This window comes from Caretta caretta, chromosome 3, assembly GCF_965140235.1.
Source record: "Caretta caretta isolate rCarCar2 chromosome 3, rCarCar1.hap1, whole genome shotgun sequence".
Classification (NCBI taxonomy): Eukaryota; Metazoa; Chordata; order Testudines; family Cheloniidae; genus Caretta; species Caretta caretta.
Genome location: NC_134208.1, coordinates 129822933 through 129850474, shown reverse-complemented (window position 1 = coordinate 129850474; position 27542 = coordinate 129822933). Strand labels below are relative to the sequence as shown.

Here is a 27542-nt window from a genome sequence, read left to right as displayed (position 1 = left end):
TCAGATTTTCCTAAGGTTTCTCATGTGCCCTGCCATTTTTGGAAAATGGGAGTTGTGTTATACTGTGTTTTTCACTTTTTACACAGATAACTCAAGTGCCTCAATAGAACCTTACAAAATTTAAAAAAATAAACAACCACCTACCCCCCCTTTGTTCTGAGAATTAAGGACTGGCTTTGAAATTTTACCTGAAGGGGTATGATCATTTTGGGTGTGAAAGCTACTGCACTGTGATACAGACATAAAATGGAGGTGCCTTCTCTACTTGAATTATTGTGTTGATTATTATACAAATAATAAAGTATAACAAAACTCAAGATATATTAGGCAGTTGACAGGCAAAAATGTTATGAGTCCCTGACTTGAAGAGTTTACAATCTAAATACTATAATTTATAAACCAGTTTATGTTGATACACTATATCATTGAAAACCTTAACTACAGTTTTCTCTTCTTACATGCTGCAACAGTACAATATCACAGGGTAATTAAAGTAATATATAGATCTGTTCCAGGCAGAACTGCAGTTGACTGAAATATAAAAATGTGCACAAGGGGGCAGCATAGGAACTTTAAATGTCAAGTGAAATTCAACATATTTCTTATAGGGAAATAAGATTAACAAAACGTGATGATTGGCTTTTATGTAACATTTTTCTTTGAATTGTATGCAATGATTAGCAGGACAAATATATTCTAAATTAGAAATTATCAATTAACTAATTGATTTCTATATAGTGTGTCTGAATTTTGAATTGCTGTCTTCGTAGTAGCTAACTCTTATTTTAACAGCCTTAAATCAAACTGAAAAAGGCTGCTTCTTCCATAAACTGTTTACTGATGAGGGGTTATAGCTATTGTAAACTACGATCTGCAATCAATAACTATCTCTTTTTATGAAATATTTTCTTAATCGTAATCATCTGCTGTAGGACTGTGTACAGTGGAAGCCACTTATTTCCTTGTGGTTATAATAACAAATTGCTAGCAATAAAAATATTAAATTGTAGCATTGTAAGGCCTACATCTTCTCAGAGTTGGAATCTGGAAACCATTTAACAGTATTTAAATGGATATTTTGCCTTCAGGTCAAATTCCATTAAAATATGATTCATATAACTAACTATTCATGGTTCTTTTCTTTGATGTAGTATTGCCTATTTACTTGAGTTTTATCTTCAAGGACATTTCTTTACTAAATTCTCCTTTCTAGTGAATTCACAAAATTAGATTTAGGGCTACCGTAATCTGTAAGGTGAATTAAGAGGGAGGTTCTTTTGTAATTATTGATCTTGGTGTGGTGGTGGGTTGTGTTCTGTAGAATCAAACCTTGTCTGACAAAGTATCTGATATTATTTCAAATGGCTGAGGCAAATGCAAGGGTGCCTAAACCATTTTAGAACCACCTTCAAATGCCACACTCCTGCAGGTCACAGATATCATGCCTTCTTGACCTACTCCTTTCAACTGTCCTCCTAACAGCCCTGTTGACTTCAGCTGGAATTTTTGACCCTCAGCACCTCTGATAATCAGATTCCAAACATCTTACATTAAGCATCCAAACAACGAGGTTCACAATATTTTGAAAATGGAGGTCCTTTCCCTCTAAGGTAGCTTTCCATTATTTGGATAACTTCTTAAAAGAGAGCCTGATTCAGAGCCCGAAGACCATAAATAACAATGGAAGTATAACCCTCCTAAAGTTAGAGTTCTTTTTAGGCTGAGATCTTTCATCAGCAAACTCTTACAGGTCCTAGTGGAACTGAAAAGGTCCAGTTCAGAGAATCGACCATACTACTTATATTCTTGTTTCAGTACTGTAAGTTTGGTGGTGTTCAACCTTTTGCTGAGGATGGGGGTGAGTCCTAAGGGTAAGTGGTCATAGAGGCTGATTAATCAGAGAATAGCATTCTCTGACTTTGGAAGCCTGACATTAAAAAGGTTAATTGCATTTCTATTTTCCGGGGAAGTTTTCTGCTACAATTTGACTAATATTAGTCTGAGCTGCTGCTAAATTACATATCTGAACAGGTTGATTTTAAGCAAACAAACTGAACAATCTCTATTTTAGTAACATATTATGCAAGATTAATTATATATATTGGCAATAGTATATTTACAGGCAATTCAGTGTTTCTCATTTACATTTTTCTTTTTAGACACACAGTGAAAACCCAGGTTTCAGAGTAACAGCCGTGTTAGTCTGTATTCGCAAAAAGAAAAGGAGTACTTGTGGCACCTTAGAGACTAACCAATTTATTTGAGCAGCAAATCTATTTTTATTTTTTTTAAAATCAACCCTCGCACAATATGGCAATGTGTTGACTTAGCCATATCACAACAATTACTTCAAATGACCTGGCTTCACATCCATATTTATGTGGCCAGAGAAGATTTTCTACAAAAGTACCTTATATCAAGAACTAAAATTGTAAACCTGATTTTCAGTGAGACAAATAAAACTGCTGTTGATCTTATGGAACAAATGGAATCAAACTTCAGAAAGTATTTTATGTTTCAAGACAAATTACCTTTGAGCTTTTTGAAAATCCTAATGGTATTTTATTTTAAATGCGAAAGAAGTCTTTAGGTCTTTAAAAGATAAATCATCAAACTGGTACAATAACCAAGTCTTGCCGTGGGCTAAAACTCCACTCTGCTTAGTTTATCATTATCTCACCAGTAAAGATCTCCAAATGCCCCATTGTTGCTAACTTATATAGAGGCTTGAAAGGATTTCATTTTTATTTTTTCATTAGTTTTGATGAACAGTGATTTTTACATAGAAGTATTTCTTTAGTGTTAATTGACAGATTGATATTGTAGGAATTTAAAAGTATTCAGATACTATTTCAAATTTTGAGTAAATAAAAATGACCATGCAAAAATCAACCGTGTAATAAAATCAGGAATAAAACATGTATTATTTTCTCAGTAATTCCCTGATAGCATTGGCAGCAAAATGTGCGCCAGTTGTATACAATGTAACAATTTGATACTTTTTTAACATTGTGAATTTGGATTATTAATGAAAGACATTTTTCATCTGTTTTTGGGTGGAGAGAAAAATCAACAAGGATTGATGTTTACTGATTTAAATCAAACTCTTTGAAGCTGTCATAAATATAAAGGGAAGGGTACCCACTCTTCCGTATACAGTGCTATAAAATCCCTCTTGGCCAGAGGCAAAACTCTTTCACCTGTAAAGGGTTAAGAAGCTAAGATAACCTTTCTGGCACCTGACCAAAATGACCAATGAGGAGACAAGGTACTTTCAAAGCTGGAGGGGGGCGGGGATCAAAGGGTCTGTCTGTGTGATGCTTTTGCCAGGAACAGATCAGGAATGCAGCTCAGAATTCCTATAAAAAGTTAGTAAGTAATCTAGCTAGAAAGACATTAGATTTCCTTTTGTTAAATGGCTGGTAAAATAGGCTGTGCTGAATGGAATTTATATTCCTGTGTGTCTTTTTATAACTTAAGGGTTTGCCTAGAGGGATTCTCTATGTTTTGAATCTGAATACCCTGTAAGGTATTTACCATCCTGATTCTACAGAGATGATTCTTTTACTTTAATTAAAATTCTTCTTTTAGGAACCTGATTGTTTTTTCATTGTTCTTAAGATCCAAGGGTTTGGGTCTGTGCTCACCTCTACAAATTGGTGAGGATTTTTTACCAAGCCTTCCCCAGGAAAGGGGGTGCAGGGCTTGGGGATGGGAAGATGTCTTCAAGTGGGCTCTTTCCCTGTTCTTTGTTTAACACGCTTGGTGGTGGCAGCATAGGGTTCAAGGACAAGGCAAAGTTTGTACCTTGAGGAAGTTTTTAACCTAAGCTGGTAAGAATACACTTAGGGGGTCTTTCATGCAGGTCCCCACATCTGTACCCTAGAGTTCAGAGTGGGGAAAGAACCTTGACAGAAGCCTATACATAAAAGCTATTTTTAAAATGCTGAATAATTATATCCAATCAATATGTTATCTCTGGGTGAATATGAGAAATAGATTTTCTGATATTACCATTATTATTTTTGTTAGGTCATGATGGTGCAATTAACTCTGTTGGCTGGAGTCATGACAAGAGGTGGTTAGTTTCTGCATCAGAAGACAGAACATTAAGGATCTGGTCAGTCTGCAATTCAGAACCTGCCCTATTTCTGGTAATGAGTAACTCATGTCAGTTAGACACATAGTAGGCCCTGTTCTGCATATTATCAGTACCCAAAACTCTCTTTTGTTGGGAGCCCAGGTTAGGACACACAGTGCTTGACTTAGTATTGCCAACTTCAAGAGATGAAAAATCATGAGTCAGACCACCAGAAATCATCAGATTGGCCCCAAAAATGATGGGTTGTTTTTTAAAAAGGTTCTATTGTGTTTTTTAGGTCAATCTCTGGATTTTTGAACTCCCCCTGCCCATCCCGAGGCTGTGTGCATGTGACAATTAATGTTGCCCACTTTCTCACATGTACTGGATAAGGTGATTTTGGCTCCTGTTTGCAGGAGCTCTCATCCCCACATCTGCCACTCTCCTGCCCAGCAATTAATCCAATCCCCCATCAGTTCTGTCCCCACCCAACCCCCCTCAATTCAGCCCCCTCTCACTTCAGTTCCCTAGGCTCCATCGTCACCACCCTATCAGTTTAGGCCTTCTGCCCTATCAACCCCCGCCAGCCTCAGAGCACTATCCCAGCACTCACTCCATCGACCCAGAACCCACCATCAGTACAGACTCCCTACCACTTCAGCCCCCCTGTAGCTCCCAGGCCATAGTTCAGCCCTTCCGGCCTCACTTCTGCTCCTCTTAGGGTTCTTCACCCTCCTCAGGCCTGGGGTGGCTGTAGTGGGGTCACCTCTCCCACTTCCCAGACTGGCAGGGGAGCAGCTGCCCGGGGCAGACTGTCACTGATTTCTAAGTAAAATTAAGCCTCACTCATGATCTTGGTGATAGAACTCTACAATGTCAGGATTTTTTTTCAGCCATGGCTGATCATGAGTGAGGCTTAATTTTACTTAGAAAGCATGTCTCTCGTGATAAATTTGCAAGAGTTGGCATTTTGTCTGACTTTGAGTTGCTGAGTACTTACAGCTCTGACACCAGTGAGAACTATGGGTACACAGCACCTTTGCAAGTCAGGCCTTATGTGTCTCAAGTTATATAACCAAAAATTGAGGCACCCAAACTTCTGAAAGTTTTGGCTTTACTCACTGTACTCTATAATTCTTCATACTTTTATTGGCGCTAGTCTGTAATACCATGTTTAATTTCAGTCTGTCCCTGAATTCCAATTCAAAAAAATGGAAGTTTAATATGTTAAACCAGATTACATTAGATTTAACTGACTACAGATGTTATTAATGTTGGTGCCAACTAATGGAAACAAAAAAAAAGTAGATCTTGGGATGAGTAAATATTGAGAATGAAAAGGGCATATCTTTACTCAGTTAACCAGTTCTGTCTTAGTGCTATAAATTCCCTGGAAAAAATTATATAGTATATATTATATAGATTCTATTCTTAATTATTCACTTTGCATTTCAGGGCAAGGAGATGTTCCATAAATCTATACGCTTTGCACAGTTTTATTACATAGATACATTTATATTGCTGTGTTGTGGAGCTGAATTTCATCTGTTAAGTTACTATCTTGACACGAGCAAGGATGACCTAAAACGGTTGGTAAAACATTTACATTAATGGAACAGTGTTCTATCAGTAGGTGCTTTGTGGATTATTTTAACAAAAGTAATCTTACATATATCTTTGTCCGGGTATCACAGAATGAAAATGAATCATGTCCCAAAAGTTTTTTGATCAAGAATATATTTTCAGAGGCAAAGGTTACTACTACTATTGTCGTTAACCTCCTAAAACTGCTCTTTACATTTTGTTGCCTCTGCTGAAATATGTATTCATGCCTTAATTACTTCTCATTACAGTTATTGAAACTAACTTTTTTATGGTCTTCCTCAATATTTTCTGAACTTCAGAGGTAGCCAGATTTCATTTGCCAGAGCAGGAAAGCAACTGTATCACTTCCATCACTTTCACTGACTTTCTGTTACCACATTCAATTCAAATATTGTTTTCTTAGTCTTGAAATTTGTGCATGGATTTCCTCCATTCTGCTGTAGGCCTGTTCTACTATATCCACCTACTCCTCCCCCATTAACCTGTTTTTCTAGTTCTTGCCTTCTCTTAGTCCTTTTCCCAAGTCTCCCCTCTGTTACAGGCCATTCTCTCACTTGAACTGACCCAATTATACGGAAATGCCACTGACTTCCTGTTAATCTTTTAATTTACAACTGAAACTTCATACCCTTCCAATCTCCCATTACTGCGTGTTTCTGTTTTCCATTCACTGTTGCTAGTTTACAGCAATACTTTTGAGCATCCGTATAATTCTAAAATTTCATCTTTGATCTTTATATTTTTATGCCACCATTATGCTGCAATTTCCTTTCTACTATTTTTCAGTTCTACTTTTTTAAACTTAAGTTTCCCTTTCTGTAAAATGGGGATAATACTCCTTACCTATCTTTGTAAGTCCATTTTTTGATCCTAGAATGAGATGCTATAGAAATTTCAATCCTGATGTTTCAGATCCAAATGAGTAAAGCTTTATTTTCTAATTCTAAGCTCGTTTAATGGATTGATTTTCTTAGTATTTTTGTGGACTTACTCAAAAGCTATGAAGCAATTATGTTGTAGGATAACTGGATGATATCTGGGAATCTCTATTTTTGTTCAAATATTTTCCTCTCGATGCTGCAGGTATCCATTAAATCAGTATCACTTAAAGCAATGCCAACTCCTAACACCATGCCATTAGTTTCCTTGGGTTATTTTTGTAATGCTAAAAGGACAAACTTGAAACTGTTGACATTATAAAAAAAAAAACCCAGATTATTCTGAGGACCAGTTGTTATTAAAAAGGAAGTATTTTTAAAAAGTTTAATTTGGTTTGACATTTTATTTATGGCTTTCCTCCAGTCCATTTCCTGGCATTTTTACTTTTGTAAAGCATGGTGTCACTTCTTTTGTTTTTCACAACTCTCACTCCATGCTCTGAGTTTGGAAAAATGCTTGTTGGAACAGATTCAAGAAGTCTAGAAGGAACCATAAAGAATGCTTTAATCCTTTAATTAGAAGAGCATGGTAATGCAATCTGGATGGCCAATGGATTCTCTCAATTTTTAGAGGTAAAGACAATACAATAATAAATAGTAATAATCTTAATACTGTTCCCATTCTGTGGGGCCTTCCAAACAAGGATGTCAAAGAGTTTTGTAAGCGTTAGAGAATAAACATCACAATATCCCTGTGAGTGGGTAAGTATTTTCTAAATGAGAGAAGTGAGGCAGAGAGAGCCTTCTTTGCAAATGTCACACGAGGTTTCTTGCAATCCTAGGAGTAGAATCCAGAAGGCCTGACTACTACGTCTATGATTAAATGCAAAATCATCCTTTTTATTGAGAACTTCCTTAACTAAATGGTAACATCAGAGAGTGTAAAATTTCCTCATGTCAGAATACATACAAAACTACTCAAGATCATGAAGTCCCAGGCAGACTGTGAAGAGCTACAAAAGGATCTCACAAAACTGGATGATTGGGCAACAAAATGGCAGATGAAATTTAATGTTGATAAATGCAAAGCACATTGGAAAACATAACCCTAACAATACATATACAATGATGGGGTCTAAATTAGCTGTTACCACTCAAGAAATATCTTGGAGTCATTGTGGATAGTTCTCTGAAATCATCCACCCAATGTGCAGTGGCAGTCAAAAAAGCGAACAGAATGTTGGGAATCAAGACAGGATAGATAATAAGACATAAAATATCATATTGCCTCTATATAAATCCATGTTACGCCCACACCTTGAATACTGCCTGCAGATGTGGTCGCCCCATCTCAAAAAAGATATATTGGAATTGGAAAAGGTATGAGGAGAGATTAATAAGACTGGGACTTTTCAGCTTGGAAAAGAGGCGACTAAGGGGAGATATGATAGAGGTCTATAAAATCATGAGTGGTATAGAGAAAGTAAATAGGGAAGTGTTATTTACTCCTTCTCATAATACAAGAACAAGGGACCACCAAATGAAATTAATAGGTAGCAGGTTTAAAACAAACACAAGAAAGTATTTTTCACGCAACGCACTGTCAACCTCTGGAACTCCTTGCTAGAGGGTGTTGTGAAGGCCAGTACTATAACGTGGTTCAAAAGGGAGCTAGATAGATTCATGGTAGATAGGTCCATCAATGGCTATTAGCCAGGATGGGCAGGAATGGTGTCCATAGCCTCTGTTTGCCAGAAGCTGGGTTTGGGTGACAGGGCATGGATCACTTGATAACCTGTCTGTTCATTCCCTTTGGGGCACCTGCCATTGGCCACTGTCAGAGGACAGGATACTGGGCTTGATGGACCTTTGGTCCGACCCAGTATGGCCATTCTTATGTACATAACTGCTGGTGAAAGCAGTGAAAATTCACTATCTGCCATTAATTTTAATTTGTTTTCAGAATGCGATGCTTCATATCCTTGAGTGCATTCAGTCCATTTAAAGAATTTGAAGCAGACAAAACTTGTGGGTTTTTTTATTTCAATTTTGCAGTCAGCCTGACATACCTTTTTAGGAAGGGAATCAACAGTACGTAAGGAATTCAAAATGAGATAAAAATGAGAATTCAAATGACTGAACTATTAATTCTATATCAGTTATTTTAACACTTATTCATGGTAACAGTATGTACCGAATAAGTGAACAAACTATGGAACATGTACTCTGACATTTTAAAATGTCAAACTGTATTGTTGGTCCCAGAATGAGAGAGACAAGGTGGGTGAGGTAATATCTTCTACTGGACCAACTTCTGTTGGTGGAAGAGACAAGCTTTTGAGCTTCACAGACTTAACAGAAGTTCATCCAATAAAAGATATTACCTCACCCACCTTGTCTCTCTCATTCTGGGACTAACATGATAACAAAAACACTGCAAACAAGCTGTACCAGCACATACTGTACATGGATAGGCAGAATTCCATGCTAAGTGTTTCAAGCTAAGAAGAGTCCTTAAAATGCTGATAAATAGTAAAATGTTGAGTTCAGGTACTTCAGAAGAGTTTGTTTTCAACAGGATACCTAGGGGATCACGTGGAGTTTTACTGCACAAAAATAAGCTTGTTCTAGCTCTCTACCCAGGGCTTATTAGGGTTTGTTGTTATCCAGTACATCAGATTTCTACTAGCTAGGTAATAGTGCTTAATATTGGTAAATCCAATCCTCCCTTTTGTCGTGGCCTTTGTAAAGTTGATTGCTTAACCCTGAATTTCTTATTTCCCCAAGTGAATTTGTTTACTATGGTTTGCCATTGATTGGATTGGCAAGAGACTTCCTGGAACTAAAACTGGAAGTGTTTGAAAGACGCAGTTGTTCAAAATCTAAGCAGTCATCCATGCTAGTAGATAATGCAACATCAAACAGAAAGGATTTAAAACTAGAAGGGCCAAGCAAGTCACTAAATTGAATACGCTGAAATCTAGCTAAGAATGCATCTCTCTAACGCAGAGATATGCAGGGCTCTGTTACTAGTCATCTAGGTAATGAAACAGAAGATACTGAAAGGAAAGTCTCTCTTGAGTTAATGGAACACTCAACTGAAGTCTCTGCATGTTCATTTGATGACATTTCAGATTATATCACCAGGAGGCCTGAACCTGATAAAAGTATTGAGTTGCACGTCTGAAGAAAATGGAGAGGGCCTACAATTGTATTCAAAAGTGAATAGCAAAAGCTCTGTGGGTGCTGGGTCTAATGATGTAAACCACATGGCATCCAAGGAGTGATGGCAGTTTTTTAATCAAAGCAGTGCCAGACCGAGTCACATGCCAGTAGATCTAGGGAAGAAGAGAGCTCCACAAGTGCCTTTGGGAGGGCGTGAATTCTAGTGACTTTTTCACTGAAGGGAAATGAGTGTGTGGAGCACAGGCCTCCCACCCTCTCCAAGGTGCTTGAGGGTGAGACTTAACAAACCAGGACCGTGAGATTCAGTTAGAGTTGGTTATGAAATATCTGAATGTAAGTGATAGGCCAAACTATGATGTGATGCTCACAGATTCAGAGCTTTGCCGGTTTGCACTCCAGTCTGAGTTCTCTTTCACAAGAGAAGGAGTTCAATTTACATCTAACTATGCGTGTGTGTAATCCTTTAAAAATATAAAATTGTGTTATTGACTGGTCTAGTTTGAATATGGCTGCCACCTAACTGCAGATAGTGTGAGATGATGTGTTCTTGGGGATCTCCAAAATTAAGTGTGAAGCAGAGAGGAGGTTATACAATGAATTATGTAATTGAACATTTTGGTCTAAAAGCTGAAATATACTGCTCATATACTGAAATGCATGTACAATATTTATATTTCAATTGATTTATAATTATATGGTAAAAATTAGAAAGTAAGAAATTTTTCAGTAATAGTGTGCTGTGACACTTTTGTTTTTTATTTCTGATTTTGTAAGCAAGTAGTTTTTAATTGAGGTGAGACTTGAGGGTGTGCAAGACAAATGAGACTCCTGAAAGGGGTACAGTAGTCTGGAAAGCTTGAGAGCCACTGGTCTACAGTAGTAAGAGCCCTACTGCACTGACATAACTCCGCCTCCACAAGAAGCGTAAGGCTTATGTTGGTGTAGTTAGGGTAACACAGTGTCTGTGTAAACACTGCATTCCTTACATTGGCTGTTGGCAGGAGCCGTGAAATTGACAAGAAAGCCGAGCATCTAGAGCCCAGCTGCACCCCACTCCCTTGGAGACCTGGGTGGCTGGACCCCGCTCCTGGTTGGGAGCTGGGGCAAGAATGGATCCTGCTCCAAGCTGGGAGCTAGGGCAAGAAGCCCGGGGAGTTGGACCCCTCTCCCAGCAGGGAACAGGGAGTGGAGCGGGAGGGCAGCCCGCCGGGAGCCTGTGGGGTAGCCAGGCTTCCGGCAGGAAGCTGCCAGAGGAGCTGAGAGACTGGGCTCTCAATTCCCCACACTGCCCCTCTTAGGTTAGTGGAAATGCTCCTGGTGAGGATGCACACCACCGACCCAAGGAGGGTAGTGTGGACATGCACCACCACAGTAATTACTACAGTGGCTGTAAGTCAACCTAATATAGGTCAAGTTACATTTCTAGTGTAGACATACCCCAGCCTCTTAGGGTATGTGGTGGCAGTAAGGTGGCTTTAAGCCATGTTTGCATCATCCTAATCCTGGGCTGCTCTGGGGGCTGGAGAGGACCATGGTAGCATAATTTAGACAGTCCTGGGGGGGTCAATTTAAATTATGACAGCATCCCAGGTTGCCTTAAGGGCTGCAGAATTGTGTGCTTGTGATGAAGTCCTTGGAAGGCAGCCTTCTGGCTGTCTTCCACAGTGCCTCCAACAGGTGTATCGTGCCCTAACTTCAACCAGGGCTTTTCAGGTCCCTTTATACCTCTGTGACTGTTTGACCCAAACACAAAGTGGGCAGAGTGGTGGCGAGATTTTTACTGTTGGACTTAGTTTTAATTTCCTCTGCTCACTTGTGATACTGAAACAGAAATATTTTTTCTCTCCTTTTAAAGAAATCTTATCCTGCTCTAGGATTATCAGGTGAATAAAATTTTAAATGAAAACACAAAACATTTTATTCCAAATAAAATATGTATCACTTCCAGAATACCCCTTACTTTATGCAAGGAATACTAAGTGCCTGTGTATCCTTTCTATCTGCTAACTGCAGTCAGTTTTCTAAAGTCACCTCCTCTTTCATAGTCATATCCCTCATTTTGTATAATCTTCCTTTCCGTATGCAGTCAAGCACTAAAAGGTTTCCTTTCCTCTACTCCTCACAATTGCACTGTGATTGTCATTCCAACCTCCTCATCCTTCCAATCATTGCTCTGACTAACTCTCCACAAAATCCTATACACCATCACAGCCATTCGTCCCAGAGCAAAGCTAGCATTCTGTCCCTGAAAGTGGGGAGGAAAAAAATTATATACGGTTTCTCTGTGTAACCACAGTGCCTCCTGAATGTGCTAGGGCCTCTCAGTTGTGATGGATTATTTTTTCTTTCTTTTCAATTAACTTTGGTTGCTTTCCCTTCCAGTTGTTGGGGAAAGAGGATTCTACTCTTTTAGCCTGATCCAATTCTCATTGGAGTTAATGGAAAGACTCCCATTGACTTCAGTGGGATTTGGAACAGGTCCTTTATCTGTTGTTCATGCATGTTGGGGAGGGAAGATATCTGTGCCTGTTTCTCCAGACTCAGCTCATGGGACTTGTTTGCTCAGTATGTACCACTCTGTCTCATGGAGTACTGAATTCACCTGTGAGCAGTGTTTTACATGAACCGTGGCAGAGCAAATGAGTGCCTGTTGCTAAAACTTGAAATCTTTTTCCTGACCCAGTCTGCATTCGGATACATTATGAGACCTTAACCAATTTTTTAAAAAACCTTTCGGAATAGATCTCTAGTACCATGCCAGGGGTCAAACAAAGTAGGGTTTGTGTGTTTTCTCATCCATTTTCTCTCTTTTCTCCCTCATACACAGCATGTGAAATACAGCACTATACCTGGTGATATTTCTACTTTCATAATCGTTCTAATTGGAAGATTTACTCAACATCTTCTGGATGAAGGCTGAATTATTTTGATTTTAAGTTGATTGAAAGTTGAACATTAGTACATTAGAGCAAAAAGTACTCATGCCTACGTTATATGTATACATGTTTTTTTCTACTATGAGTCTTCCAACTAAATTGTTTTTTTTATCTGTCAACAGATCTGAACCTTTATATTACTGTGGCTTTGTCTGGTAATAAAAAGGGGATCTTGTCTTCCGGATGTTTCATTAGAAGTTTACGTTTGGTCATAAATGATGACTCTATTTTGCCAAGTAGTACATTAATCTCATATCTTTTGCAGATACAAACAGAGGAGCATTTGCAAATCAGTACAAAAATTCCCCATGGCTTCTACTGTGGAGATTACCAGCCTTTCAGCAATAAATGATTTCTACTCTTGTATCCTGAGTCCTGGATAATTATTGTTTCTGTACAGTATTTTAGGCTGAATGGGATGGAAATGTTCAAGTGTAAAAAGTTGACATGAACTCTATAGCTAGTATCTTTTTCTACAATTATAGTACTAATGTAATTTTTTCATAGTAGTTTTGTTGGACTCCAGCCTAGAAGATCAACGTATTTAGATTGTGAATTCTTTGAGGCAGGGACTGTTTTATAATATTATATGTTTGTATATAGCATCTAGCACAGTGAGACCCTGCTCCATGATTGAAATCCCTAGGCATGACCACCAAATAAATCATAATAATACTTAGAGTAAAATTATTCTTATATTTTTATGAAAGAATTGTTGCCTTAATAATGTCAGATTCCAAGGCCACAAGGAACCTCTACGAGCATCTAATCTGACCTCCTGTATAACACAGGCCATAGAACTTCCCCAAAATAATTCTTAGAGAAGATCTTTTAGAAAAATATCCAATCTTGATTCAAAAATTGTCAGTGATTGATAATCCATCATGACTCTTGGTAAATTATTTCACTGGTTAATTACCCTTAATTTATGTGGACTCAGGAATATTTTATTTATAATCTGATTTCTGACACTGACCTTGCTTAAATCACTTCACCACTCTGCTTCAGCTTTCCCATCTGTAAAATGGCAATAATAGTACTTCACTACCTCACTAGGCTATTGTGAGAATTAATTTGATGTTTTTAAAATGTTTGGAGACAACTTCTCCTCCCCCCAAATACTACATAAATGCTGCTATTATATATGCCTATATGGTGATGTATTCTATAGATTCTATTAGCAAGAATTTGGGATGAGCATTTTATGCTTGGTAAAGCCGCAAGTGAATAATCCTATTCCATACACTTGTAGTATTGTATTTAAAAAAATCACTTTTCTTGCAGGCTGCTGACATACTTTGGCCTATTTGCTAGTAAGAATCTGGCTGCTGAAATAGTTAAGGAGTTTGTTTCAATTGAAATAGGTATATATTTGTGCCTATTTTTGATCGGTATGGGCATTCTGCTTATGGAAATTTAGTATACGTTTATGAATCAAGTCATTTATAAACTAGATGTCATTACAACAGGGTTTTTTTTTTTGCTCTTGTCCCCATTAGTTCTATTTATGTTGTTTGAACTTTAACTCACAGAGGTTACAGATATTATACTTACGGCTGGTAGCAACCGAGCGTTAGAAGTTTTTGACCTCAATGCAGGCTGCAGTGCAGCAGTGATACCAGATGCTCATTCTAGATCAGCCCACCAGATCTGTCAGAATAAGGTAGGTATTCTATAGATTAAAAAAAACAAAAAAACTAACAGACAATGAATAAGGAGCATTCAGGAAACATTAGGAGGTGATTTAAAAAACTTGCCCTCTCTCCTGTGGAATGTATTTAGTGTACAATAAGATCGAAGTGCTAGATCGTCACAGCCTTTACTTAGCTTCAAAGAGGAGTAAGCAAGGTATTTTCTTGCTCCATGCTCGGCCCTGCTCAGGTGTACAGCAGTGCTTCTCTCCTTACTCAGGGTAGATTGTAACATTACAGTCTAGTCTAACATGAGCTATTTACAGCAACCAAACTCCAAAATACATTTTTGACATCGACATAAATAATGTTATAGCTTTCTATTATCCCTCTTTGATTTTCTGGTTGAGCTTTGCAATACCCTGTTCAATGAAGCTTCTTAAGAGCCCTCCAAATCTATTTATTTCAAAACATTTTAATGCAAATGGATTACATTTACATTGTGTGGGGTTTTTTTTATGAGTCCCAGATAGATTTTGTGATAGAGGGAACAACTTGAATTAATAGTCTTTTGCTAAGGGCAGTGAAGATAGGTCTGAGTTTCCCATCATTTTCCAGATTCTTTGTGCATCCTTAAAATCTATGCTGCCCTGAGCCAAAGTGGTCAGTGAGTTGTAATAAAAAGTACTCCCTACCTCCAGGGCTAAGCATCCTGCCAATTTTTTGCTGCCAACACAGGACTGAGTTAGGCTATGTACCCACTATAGCTTAAATTGGTATAAATTATGGCACTCAGGGATGTGAATAAGCCTCCTTTTGCGTGATGTAAATTACACGGACCTAAGTGCCGGTGTGGACAGTGCTATATGAGCATGAGAGCTTCTCCTGCCGACATGGCTACCACTGCTTGCAGGGCTGGAGTAATTAAGTCCCCGGGAGAGCTCTCTCCTATCGGCTTAGAGCAGCTGCACTAGTAGCACTGCAAGCTCTGTAGTGTATTTAGCCTTAGTCTCTGCTCTGCTCCTCTCTGTACTAATCTGCTGTTGTGAATACGGGGCCAGCTAAAAGCTTCAATTAAATTTTCTCCTAAATAATAGCAGATTATTACTTTTTAAAAGGTCCACGCTTTTTGTTGTTTTGAAGAGTTCTTGTAACAAAATACAACTGCCCATTTGTACAGATACAGTAGTTGTCAGTGAAGTCTGAACCATAGACCTTTAGTGCCAAAAACATCACTTGCGCTAAAGGAGAACTTTTACCCAGGAGGCAGTAGTAGACTGTATGGCACTGGTCACCAGAGACATCACATACACTGAGCTGATGTATTATAAACGCATACCACCTACACTCTGCTGGCTCCCTGTTCTATTATGGGCTTAATTCAAGTGCCTGATCCTCATTTTCAAAGGCCTTATGCGAAGGCAATTAATCTGTCTACTGGGTAGGAAGATGTGGCCCTTCAGGGATACTTCTCTGGGGCCAGAGTAGAGCAGTTTCATTGCAGGTAGTCCATGATGGTGGAACCCCTTACTACAAGAAATCTGGATATGCCTGACATTTGGAAACAATGCAAAACCCATCTTTTGGGGAAGGCTTTCCTCCAGTGATGTGTAAAGAATGACACAGTGGCATTTCTCATGAAATAGTAAGCTGTGTAAAAGCAAAACCTGAACCAACCTAAAATCCCTCTGTTTGTGATTAGAAATAGCTACAGAAGCAGACAAATCAGTGGTGGTGTCTGCAAACTGCTTATGTGTGGAAGCTGAACTAGGAGTTGCATTAAAGTGCCTTCTTCAGTTTCTTGTCCTAAGAAACAAGTTTAGTTGGGAGTTGGTGGATGGAGGCAAGATAGTGAGGGAAAAGAGCTTTGGAGACTAAGGAAGCATTAGTCTTCATCCGCTCTTCCCTCACTGTGAGCCCAGCAGCCCTTTTTGGACACTTGCAAACCTCATTGTCCATTTCAAAAAATATTTTTTCCAATTTAGCTTTTGTAATGGAAAGTAGTCATTGGATTAAAAACTGCCCCAGAAAGTCAACTGGATTCATGGAGACTGGAGGGGAAAAAAAGGACCTCACAGGTCCTGGGAACTTGGAAAAAAGAAAAAAAGTGTTTGATTTTTTTTTAATTTACTATATGCATAGTCAAAATTGGAGAGAGAAGATGGTAATTTTCTTTTCCCTACTTTCTCTCAGCTTTCTTCTAGGAAATAATTTTCCTAGTGGAAGGATATTTTAAATAATGCCTCTCCCTCAAGTTGGTTTTTAAAATTATTTTTTAGAATAATGAAATGTGGCATAACTGAGGCATAGTCTAATAAAAGTGATCAACTTCAAGGTGTATATTAGTAGGCTGTTGATGTAATTCTCCCATGATTATAGACACTCTGCATTCAACCTACTACCACACAATCCAATCAAGTCACACACTGATGATAATATTAATGCACACACTGGAGTAGCTTATTGCTACATTAGGCACCGACTTCTCATTTGCATTTATGCGTCAGCACATGGACTTTCAGATTTATAGTATGATCAGAGGATTTTGGATTTTTCATTTTTTTTTAAAGCTTTGATTCCCTTATAAAAGTACAAAGTTTCCAATATAATCTATAATTGAGCATCTTATTGTATTACACTTCAGCTTTTAGAATATTGTTCAGCTGTGATCACTTGATATATTTTTTCAAGTGTTTTGGCTGTCAGACTGAAAAATATGCATTTCACATTATTTCGAATGACTTTATGAATATTCTGTCAGATAACTAAAACCAGGTATTAGCAATGTTGTGAATAAGAGTTTACTAATGCTTCCTTAGTTTTCTTCCAGAAGCAAGTAATTTAATAAAACAAAGATAATTTGAAATTAATATAGCCCTCCTTCAGTTCTGTGAGTTAATAGTTTAGTACATATTCTCTGCCATGTACAGCTGGTGTGTGTCTGTCAATATTATGAGTTAAATATTTTCCAAGGATTTCTCGTGTGACTTGGTACTGCTGATTGGATTTAGGATCATTACAGCCCAAATGTAGTTACCATAGTGGAAAATAGTTTGTCAGTAATTCTATTACAAACCCCACTCTTCCAGTTTTCTTCTATTACTTATAACTAAGGCTATGTTTTAGTCACAGGTATTTTTAGTAAAAGTCATGGACAGGTCACGGGCAGTAAACAAATATTCATGGCCCGGGCACCATGGGTGCTAGGCTGGGCAGCGGCGCACAACCCTGGACCCCTGCTGGTGCTGGGGGGCGGGCAGCGGCACGTGGCTTGGGACCCCCTGCTGGTGCTGGGGGCAGCCAGCGGGGCTGGCAGGCTCCCTACCCAACTCTGACTGGCGTGTCCTTGCAGTTCCTAAGGGAGGGGCGGAAAGGGGGGGGCTCCGTGTGTGGCTCCTGCCACAAGTGCCTGCTCCGCAGCTCCCATTGGCCAGGAACCACAGCCAATGGGACCTGTGTGGGCAGCACCTGTGGCTGCGGGCAACGCGCAAAGCCCTCTGGCCCCTCCGCCTAGTAGCTGCAGGCGCATGCACATGGGGAGCCCCGCCCCAGGTAAGCGCTGTCCTGCGCCTCACCCCCCTGCCTCAGCTCTGAGCCCCCTCCCACACATCCAAACTGCTGCTGCTGGCCCTGGGGCTGCCCAGCTTGGGCAACCCCTGACCTAGCACCAGCCACTGCAGAAGTCATGGACATTGTGGAAAGTCACGGAATCTGTGACTTCCGTGACACTTGCAGCCTTACTTATAACACAACTATAAGAACTCATCTTGGTCTGAAACTTCACATGGAACAGTTAGAGGAGAAAAATGTTTTCAAATTTGATTGAAATAAATACACCTGTTCATTTCAGTGCTAAAGTTGTTTTTTGTGGTTTCTGGTTTTTTGCACTCCCATAAATCACCATTTTTAAATGAAAATTTGTACGCAGTTACTCCATAATCTGGATTTGCTAGTTTTTCTAGTTTATAGCATTTAAAAACAGTCACATAGGACTAGATTATCCTCTCAGATGTCTGCTACAGAGAGAATTCAAGCAGCATAAATCACACTTGAAGGGCCCAGAATCTGTCAGACAAAAGGAAATTTGTCTGCTAAATAGCATCATTCTTTAAACTCTGAAGTCCCCTCTCATGATTACAGGCTAGCTGCACCTCTGTCCCCTTTGTGGTCTGAGTGTACACCTTCAAGTATTAGGACTCTTGTCTTTATTTCCCCTGGGGTTGAATTTTCAGAATTCTCCCACTCCTAGAACTGGGCTACAGTATCCTGTGGGTCAGCCATGCTTATTGAAAAGTTAGACTGAATTCTGGCACCTAACGTTCTTCCCTTCATGAGTATGTGGCCAGTGATGTACAGTGACAAAACAGTCTCCTTAAAAACCAAACTATTGTTTATTATGCAGGCGGAACAAAGCTTTGAGAGAAAAGGTTTTTAAAACTACAACGTCTGTATGGATCTCTGTCAAACCTAAAGTCCCAACATCCCCTGGTCTTGACCTAGACAGGCCTAGCTTCTTCAGACACTCCCATCGAGGTCCTTTGTCTCAGCCTACTGTTACCTTTCTTGAGAGAGAGAGTGTGCTTTTTAACCTTGCTATACTTCTTCTGTATTCCCAGGCTTTGACCCTTCTGGTCAAAACTAGTCCTGAGGCTCAGCAGGAATTCAATCCCTTAGCATTGTCCCTTAATAAATTTCAAATGTGTGCTGAGTGATGGCTTATCTTGAGCCATTCGGTTTTCCCAGGCAGCTCTCTATTGACTTGACTTAAACATCCCAATCACCAGGTCCATATAGTATTGATAAATTATCACAGAAGCACTGAATCAGTGAGATTCTTCCACATTAACGCAACATTTGGGGCCTACAATTTTAGGAGGGTTTCAATGAGTCAGTGTGATGCTTAGGTGTGGCATGACTAAGATACATTGGATCATCATAACCTGGCAAACTTGCAGGGAAGCATCAGCAGGAAAAAAAATCACTCTCATGGATTCATATTCTTTGCTGGCAAGCCCCCATGGAAAGGGTATTCGAGGCAAAGAGCTATACCATAGGTTAATGTAGAGGGACCCATCCCTCCCTGTAAATGTTTTTCAGACCTTTTTCCAGCCCTCAGATTTGCAGGATCTCTCCATGGAGTTTAGGTCAGTTGTGGTCCTGTAAGGTAGCACTCATTGCTCACTCCATGGGCAGCCAATTCTGCCCACACCCTTTACTGGATGATTTTTTAGAAATATATGGAACTTTTAGGGTATCTTTTGCTGTGAAGGGAGATTCGTCAGAAGGGAATGATTCTGACCCTAAATTACTTATTTTAGGAAATTATTGAAAATCCATTTACAGTGCTTTTGATCACGGTGGTCATGCTTGAAGACAGCAGCCAAAGTCTTAAGGAGAATCTGAATCTTACAGCTGAATCTACAAAAAAATATTTTGTAGTCAGACTTGATAGAGAAACTGACTTCTTATGTCAACAGTCCCTAGATGTATGAAAACTGGACTCTGAAGTAAACTCAGTTATACTGAGAATCAACAAATTATGGTTTATTTTTATTTTTTTTATCAGTGTCATGACATCTTATTTAAATCCACATAAGTAAGTGGATTAAAGAAAACTCATGCATAATCCTCCCTATTATTGGAAGGTTGAGTTAAATGATGAGTGAGCTTATATACTATACATGCTGCAATGTCTAGCGTATTGGGGTAGATTAAGGATGGCTTTTCATCCTCATTTCTGAATGTCATTGCTTCTGTGGGTTTAAAATAGTTCCTCGGTGCTACTTTCACATAACTTTTTGTGATTATCTGGAGATGTGGTCTGGTAAAACCCTTAACTGTGCTAAACTCCTTCAGTATTATTTGTAACACATACATGCTTAGACTTTTTCTGGCTTCTCTTTTTGCCCTGTCAGCTGAGTGACTTCAGGTTACTTCAGCAGAGAATACTTTAAAGCTGTGGACAAGTATTCATTTGGGAGAAAAATTAGGGGCACAAAGGCAGACTGTGGTATAGCAAAGAAAACTGAGCTTGTTTTATGGAAAATTGTAACTTAAGCTTCTAAATCAACTTTTTCAGTTACATAAAATACATTAATACTTAAAACTAAACCACTCAGTGGAAAAAGTCATGAAGTCAACCATTTAGTTATCGATGTGTATATATTAGGGAAAATTCTTATAAGAGAGCAATCCTGCACTCAGGCAAATAGTAGGGAGCAGAAAATCACTAAAGAAGTTTTTTTGGTAGAGTGCCTACTACCATGGGCATGTTTGCTTATTTATTTTTATGTAGATGCATCACATTACTTTTATGGTTCTGATCCAGTGTAGATGAGCAGCTATTCAGAGCTTGATATACAGAACCCTCAGGTTCTAGCTGACTAAATTAAATTGTATCTAGCTCAGAAAGAGTGGCCCTCTTCAGTGAAGTGAGTTGCAGGTTGTTGTTTAAGTAAACTGACTAGTCATGCTCCTTTCTGCCTGAAAATTGCTGAGTAAGCAAATCAACCTTTTGTCTCTTTCAGAAGGTTGTTGGGTATGTCTGGTAATATTGACTATTGAGGGGAGTCCTCTTTATTATGAGCTTACAGGAAATGAGGACCGACGTGCAGAGTGCAATAGGCTACACCCATCAGCTGTTCTCCGAAGCTCCTTGCCTGAAAGCAAGAAAAAGCAGCAGTAGCAGTTTGAAACCTCCTGGTTTTGCCTCCTCCTAAGGGCAACACTGCAGATTCGAATAATTCTTTTCCATAGTCATCAGGAGAATAGTGTGGCTTATTGGATAGAGCACTGCACTGGGATTCAGGACATTTGGGTTCTATTTCTGGCTCTGTCACTGGCCTGCTGGGTGACCTTGGGCAAGTCACTTCACCTCTCCATGTGTTTGTTTCCCCATCTCTAAAATTGGGATAATGATACAGACTTCCTTGGTAAAGCTCTTTGAGATTTACTGATGAAAAGTGCTGTATAAAAACTGTGTAATGGGGTTCCCTCACCACTCTGGCACCTCCTGCTGGCTATCTTGGAAATTAGCTCTACATGTTAGTGCGCCCTCTGCCTCGCCACCATCACTCCTGTTCTAGAACCCACGTCTCTCCAAGGATTGTGGCTTCCTCTTCACCGACACAACCTTCCGGCCGTGCCACACCCTGTGCTCCCCCCTTTCGGGGGAACTGCAGTCGGCTGTTCAGCTACTTCCCTTAGTGGCTACTGCAACAAATTGTCTGGCCACTTCCTCGTGGCCCCAACATCCTCTTCACCCTTGCCTCAGGGCCTCAGCCTGCAAACCCCAGCAGCAAGCCAGGAGCTGTCTCACTCCCCCGGTCCCTGCTCGCAGTATTGCTCTGTCCAGGATGCTGGCAGTTCTCTCAAGTCCTAGCAGAGAACTGCCTTGCTGCTCCCTTTTCATAGGGGCCTGCTTGGCCCTTACTGGCTGCTCCCTTCAGCCCTTCTCTAATTGGCTGCCTCCTGTGCAGCCTCCCTAGGGCTGTATTAACTGCTTAGAGCCCAGTATGGGGCATGTACTGTGTCACAAAGTGGGTATTCTATTACTATTATTATTCTTGAAGTACTTGTTCCAAGTGAAGGGTTGGACAGTGTCCATGTGCATTGAATGGCATGAAATTTAGTGAACAAAATAGGGATCATTTAGATCCGTGCCTTACTTGGGGCCAAACTTTATTTAGCAACAGCAGTATAAATAGACTGGAGTGGAGCGAGTTTAGCATCTAAAAAGACCTGAGTAGAGAAGATTACAGTTGTAGAGGAGGGAGATTATTAGGGCAATTTGGCTGTCAAGATAGAAAGAATGAATGATGCCCCAAATTGGTAACACATACTGTCACGTGCTACCTTTCTTGCTTACTCTCTTCTTGTAATATTTCAAAATCATTTAACTTGCACTTGAAAAGTTAGTCTCAAAAGGTTGAGCAAATTCATTATGTCTTAATTCTTTTAAGAAGCCTGTAATAGAGCCAGGCTCATCCGACGGCACCTCCTGCTGGTTGACCTTGGAATTAACTCATCAGCCCTTGGAGCGCCCTCTGCCGATCCACCTTACCGCCGGCCCCAGTCCCTCCCAGGACCCGGTGCCTCCTCCCACTGGGGTGCTGCCCCCTGGCAGTAAACTCCAACAATCCCTGAGGGTCTCCCCTCCCCAGGGAAGCCCCATCTCACCTCAGTCTTGGCTACTGCCAGTCATCACTTAGCCCTGCTCCCCGGGGCAGACTGCAGTGTATCAGCCACTCATCACAGGCAAAGGGGTTTGGCCCTGCTGCCTCTGTCTACCCATGGGCTGCCCCCTTGCAACCTCAGTACCTAATAGGCCCTAATCTAGGCCTCACAGCCTGGGGGTTTCCAGGCCAGAGCTCCCCTGGCCTTTCCTCCTCAGCCCTGCTCCAATCTAGGTATTCCCTCGGGTCACTGCAGCCAGGCCCTTCCTTCTCTGAACACAGAGAGAGATTAGCTAAGCTTCAGCCTAGCCAGCCCCTTTATAGGCCCAGCTGCGGCCTGATTGGGGCATGGCCCAGCTGCAGCCATTTCCCCAATCATCCTAGCTTTTCTTGCCCTCAGCCCTGGCTCTCTCCCAGGGGTGGCTTTTAAGCCCCCCAGGGCAGGAGCGGGTAACCGCCCCGCTACAAAGCCATAAATATAACTGGGGAGTTTACAATCTGTGAAAATCAGAATGTATAGACACAGTGGTTATGTTGAATAACATGGAATACATTCTCTGGAATGGGTATTCAAGTATAACAAGAAGAATGTAGCTAAAATAATAGAATTGACTGGGAAGTCACTATTTGAAAGATTTGTTAAATAATCTTAAATCTGGTTTGCTTGCCTGGTTGAATAAAATCATTGTACAAGGTAAAATGGACTTGTACAGCACTTTGTAGAATGCCAGAAATGAAGATATAAGCATGATTTGAATAGTATTCATCAAAAATATTCTGCATGTATATCATATTGTGCATTGTGGCTGTTTACTGGAGCAATAAATGATGAACAGAAGTTTTAGAACTGAAAATAAACGTCAGAAATGTGTAAGGATGGATGGCCTATAGACTTTAGAGTTTACTTATATCTTTCAGAGTAGCAGCCGTGTTAGTCTGTATTCGCAAAAAGAAAAGGAGTACTAGTGGCACCTTAGAGACTAACCAATTTATTTGAGCATAAGCTTTCATGAGCTACAGCTCACTTCATCGGATGCATGGTTAGTCTCTAAGGTGCCACTAGTACTCCTTTTCTTTTTACTTATATCTTGTTTTTCTAACACATATTCCATTCTTTCATTTTTTAAAAATTATTGTTGTACAGAGAATGTGGAAGTATTTGGACTTTGGATGTTGCATGAGAACTTGCAAGATGAATAGCAAGCACAAGTGAAGGCTAGATATGAGCTCAAGTACAGTTAGGAGTATAGAACATAAAACTGGAAGGGACCTCCTTGGTCATCAAATCCAGTTCCTTGCTACTGCAGGCAACTCCATCATATAATCCCATTCATAAATTTTTCAAACTCTGTCTTAAAACTAGTTAGGTTATTTGTCACCATTGCTTCTATTAGAAGTTTATTCCAGAACTTCACTCCTCTGTTGGTTAGCAACCTTCTAAATTAAGCACTAGTGACCTGCTTCAATACTGATTGAAGTTAGTGGGTAATGGATCAGGGCATGGCTTTAGTCCTCTACACCTAGAAGTAACGTTCAAGCCTCTTCTGCTCCCTTACACTCATGAGCAGAGGATTAGCAAGGCATGGTATGCATGTGGAAAGTAAGCATGAATGAGGAGACATTATTTCAAATGCATTTCTCAGCACGCGAAATAAAGCTTATCTATGCATTCCCATTTTTGGCCTTACTCCTAGTTACTAGGTGGGACTAACCTTGTAACCACATAAAAATACTTCCAATAATACACAGTCAGATAATTCCCCCTGTGCTCCCTGTCTTACACATCAGTTTTTGACATGCTGTTATGTGCAACATTTAACATGTGCTGTGCAATATTCAGCACTTTGGCCCCGATTCAACAAAGTTCTTACGCACAGGTGTAACTTGAAGTATGTGAGTAGTCCCTCTGAAGTCAATGGGCCCTATAGCCTCATGGGGACTGTACTGTCAGTTATACTGAGTGGAACAAACACATGAAAAATGCAGTTCACAGTAATATGCGCAAATGTAATATTGCCAGTGAATGTGAAAGTAGGTCATTTTTAACCACTCGCTAAGTGCAGTAAGCAATACATATTAGGCATGTCTCAATTAGAAATCATAGTATGCTGCCCTCCCAATGCTCTGGGTATGACATGATCTACAGTGCAGTTTAATTCTGCATCCTTTTTTAGACATATTCAGCTAGGATTTTCATTTGTTATATTATAACACACAATAAAATTCTATTGTTGTTTTAAAAAACCCTTCTTATTAAAAAAATTGTATGGAAAAAGGATAGTTAATTCTAGTTCAGGTTATAAATTTCCCTTACTTGCAAAATGTGACTGCTGCTTCTTCATGAAATTACCTCCATTGATCTTCCTTGTTGGACTTGTGCACTCATCTGTGCAGATCTAAGAGTGTTCATTCATGGAAGCAATATATTCTGATAGAGAACTCCAGTTACGGGTAGGTAAGCTAGCATTCTTTGATTAGACACAGACACCTGGATTTAGTGTTTCCTTAAAAAAAAAAAAAAAATCTAGGAGTTAGATTTAAAGGGACATGGTGTTAACAAGCCATAGAGAAGAGAGAGGGTTTGAAAAGGGCTTGTCTGATTTTTCCATTACCTCGCACATTCTGAAATAATTTACACCTGTGTAAAGTAAGTGTTAATTGGGTGTAATACACTACCAAATGACTACATAAGCTGCAAGGCAATGGGAAAAATCTGGTCTCCTGCCTGCCCCGAATTATGGACAGGGAGGAGAACTTGGACCTAAAATCAGCTAGCCAGGTTCAGAAATGGAAAGAGGATGGAATTAAAACTAGTGGAATTCAATGAGTTCAGTGAATAGTCTAGAGAATAGGAAGAGATGAGACTGAAGCACAAGAGACATGATGCTGAAAAGGCCCTTGGAGGCTACCAGGGAGATTTTGCAATGAGTACAGAAATGGACAAGAAGTTAGTGAAGATTTGAGGATAGGGTTGCGGGACAGGGTGGAATTAGATTTTCCTGTTTTCAGTTATCAGTTGAGAAGTGCTGATGTACTTTGGCCATATTGCAGTTTGGAGAGGTGAAATAATGTTACAATACCCAAGACAATTGTTGGCTCCCTACTCCAGTTGACTTTTGTGATATCTGTGAAATCAGCAGCATAGTGCATATTGGAGCATCCTATGAAGCAGGAGATGGGGATCCTCAATTTAAGGAGAATTGTACAAGAAAGAAATGGTGGGGAGGCAATTACAAGTCTATTAAGTGAATGCTGGATGCCTCATTTAACCTTGCCATTTGGGAAATTAATTTTGTATTTCTAGAGTTGTTATCATTACTCTATCTGGAGGTCACTTTTATGGCAGTGCTCAGTATCCATTGACTAAATATTGGAGTATTTCCCAGTTGTACGCCAGCTCTTGTGAAGAACAGAAGATTCTTGGCAGCTGAGCACTGATTGCGGGAAATGACCTTGAGATTTCTATTGTATGCAGCCAATTCAAGACCTTGAAGGGAGTGGGGGAGATTGCACTGTTTATTTTTAGTTCCCTGGTAACAAGATTTGTAGCTAGCAAAAAAAGACCAAGGTTTGTCAATATGGATGTTTACAAATGAGAGGCGTTAGACTGGATTTAATTATTTAAAGACATGAAGCCAAATTCAGCCCTGGTGTGAACGAGTGTAACTTCTATTGAAGGGAATGGAAATTACGCCAATTTATGCCAAGGCTGAATTTGGTCCATTGTTTGGTATTGGCCTATCCCTGTATTATAGGGTTTAACTCTGTAGAGGTGGTTAATCTCTGCATTTTATTTTTTCTTCTATTTCTTTGTTTGCATGTTGATGTAAGTTCTGTTTATAACTCCAAACAAACACCATAACTAAGTTGAAAGTTGCTAAGATATTCTTTGCTTGTTTTGCATTGATATAAAAACATATTTCGTCATTCTATGGCTGTTACACTCTTGCGTGGATTATACTTCGGTGGAGAACATTATTATCTCCTAACATATGTCATCTTTGTATAATTGACCAATCTACAGTGTTTCTCTGAGACAGAATGTGAAGTATTCAACCCAAGGGCTTGGCAGCATGATAATGCCTTGTGGAAGGGGGCAGGGAGGAGGGAGCTTTATGGTTTGCTGACTCCTACTATGTATAAAGTTTTTGTGGAAAATATGGTCTGAACCTCTCCATAAGGCAGTGTGAGATGCAAAAGCATTCCTGTTCTCACTGCCAGCAGCTGGTATGCTGATCATATATTCCATAATTCTAAGCAAGGTAGTTAGAGAGCCAAGAGGGGTTCTCTAACGACTACACACTCAGTGGGGTGTTCCATAATTTCTAGCATGAGCTGTTGCTAAGGAACCTCAAGAGTTTCCTTAGCTTCTTTATTAAAAGTTCCTTTGCTCAGTGTATCAGTTCCTGCCAATGGGAGTCGCTGTTTCCCTGTTCTTGTTGCCTTATTAGGGGCTGTTGGTCAGGCTGCAACCTGTCTTTTTGTCTGAAGACCGTGGAAGGACTGTAGTATGGATTTGCTTACAACAGATACTTCCTCCTGCAAAAAGTTCTAAAGTTAGCGAGGGGTACATTACAGGAAGAGGGTTTGAGAGAGGTGGTCTTGAAGGTTCATGTTTTGAAGAACCTGAAGGGTCTGGGGTGTGGCAAACTCATGTGAAGTCCATACAAATTGAACCCTGCCGGTGTTGCAAAGCCCCAGTTTTATATTTCAGCTCAATGTAGATAATGTCTGTGTAGATTTTAACTGAATGCATGAAATCTCTAAACACCGGAAGTGCTGCCATCTGAAAGAAGTCTCTAATGTTACAGGGATCAGCTTTTAGCACTCAGCCGCTTGAAGCTTACAATCTTTTCATGACCACAGCCACTGGTGATGGCATCAAACTGTGGGATTTGAGAACACTGAGGTAAGGCCGGATTACCTACATTAGAACTAAAAAGTCAGATATTATCCTTATTCAGAGTCTTCATACTTTCTTAAACAAGTGAGGTATAACTAGTTAATATCTGTACTATGCTCTGAACATATAAGGCACATGTTAACTATTA

The 27542-nt window shown here is 39.8% G+C and overlaps 1 protein-coding gene across 4 annotated transcripts in view; it reads left to right on the top strand.

Annotated features, from left to right (window-relative positions):
- WDR27 (WD repeat domain 27) overlaps positions 1 to 27542 on the top strand; it is a 191561-nt gene that overhangs the window by 64343 nt on the left and 99676 nt on the right. For all 4 annotated transcript variants that reach the window (XM_075126871.1, XM_048843973.2, XM_048843971.2 and 1 more), the window contains 5 exons: positions 4033 to 4154; positions 5537 to 5670; positions 12952 to 13049; positions 14228 to 14349; positions 27303 to 27400. In XM_075126871.1, the coding sequence (XP_074982972.1) occupies positions 4033 to 4154; positions 5537 to 5670; positions 12952 to 13049; positions 14228 to 14349; positions 27303 to 27400 (574 nt within the window). The remainder of the gene's footprint in view (positions 1 to 4032; positions 4155 to 5536; positions 5671 to 12951; positions 13050 to 14227; positions 14350 to 27302; positions 27401 to 27542) is intronic.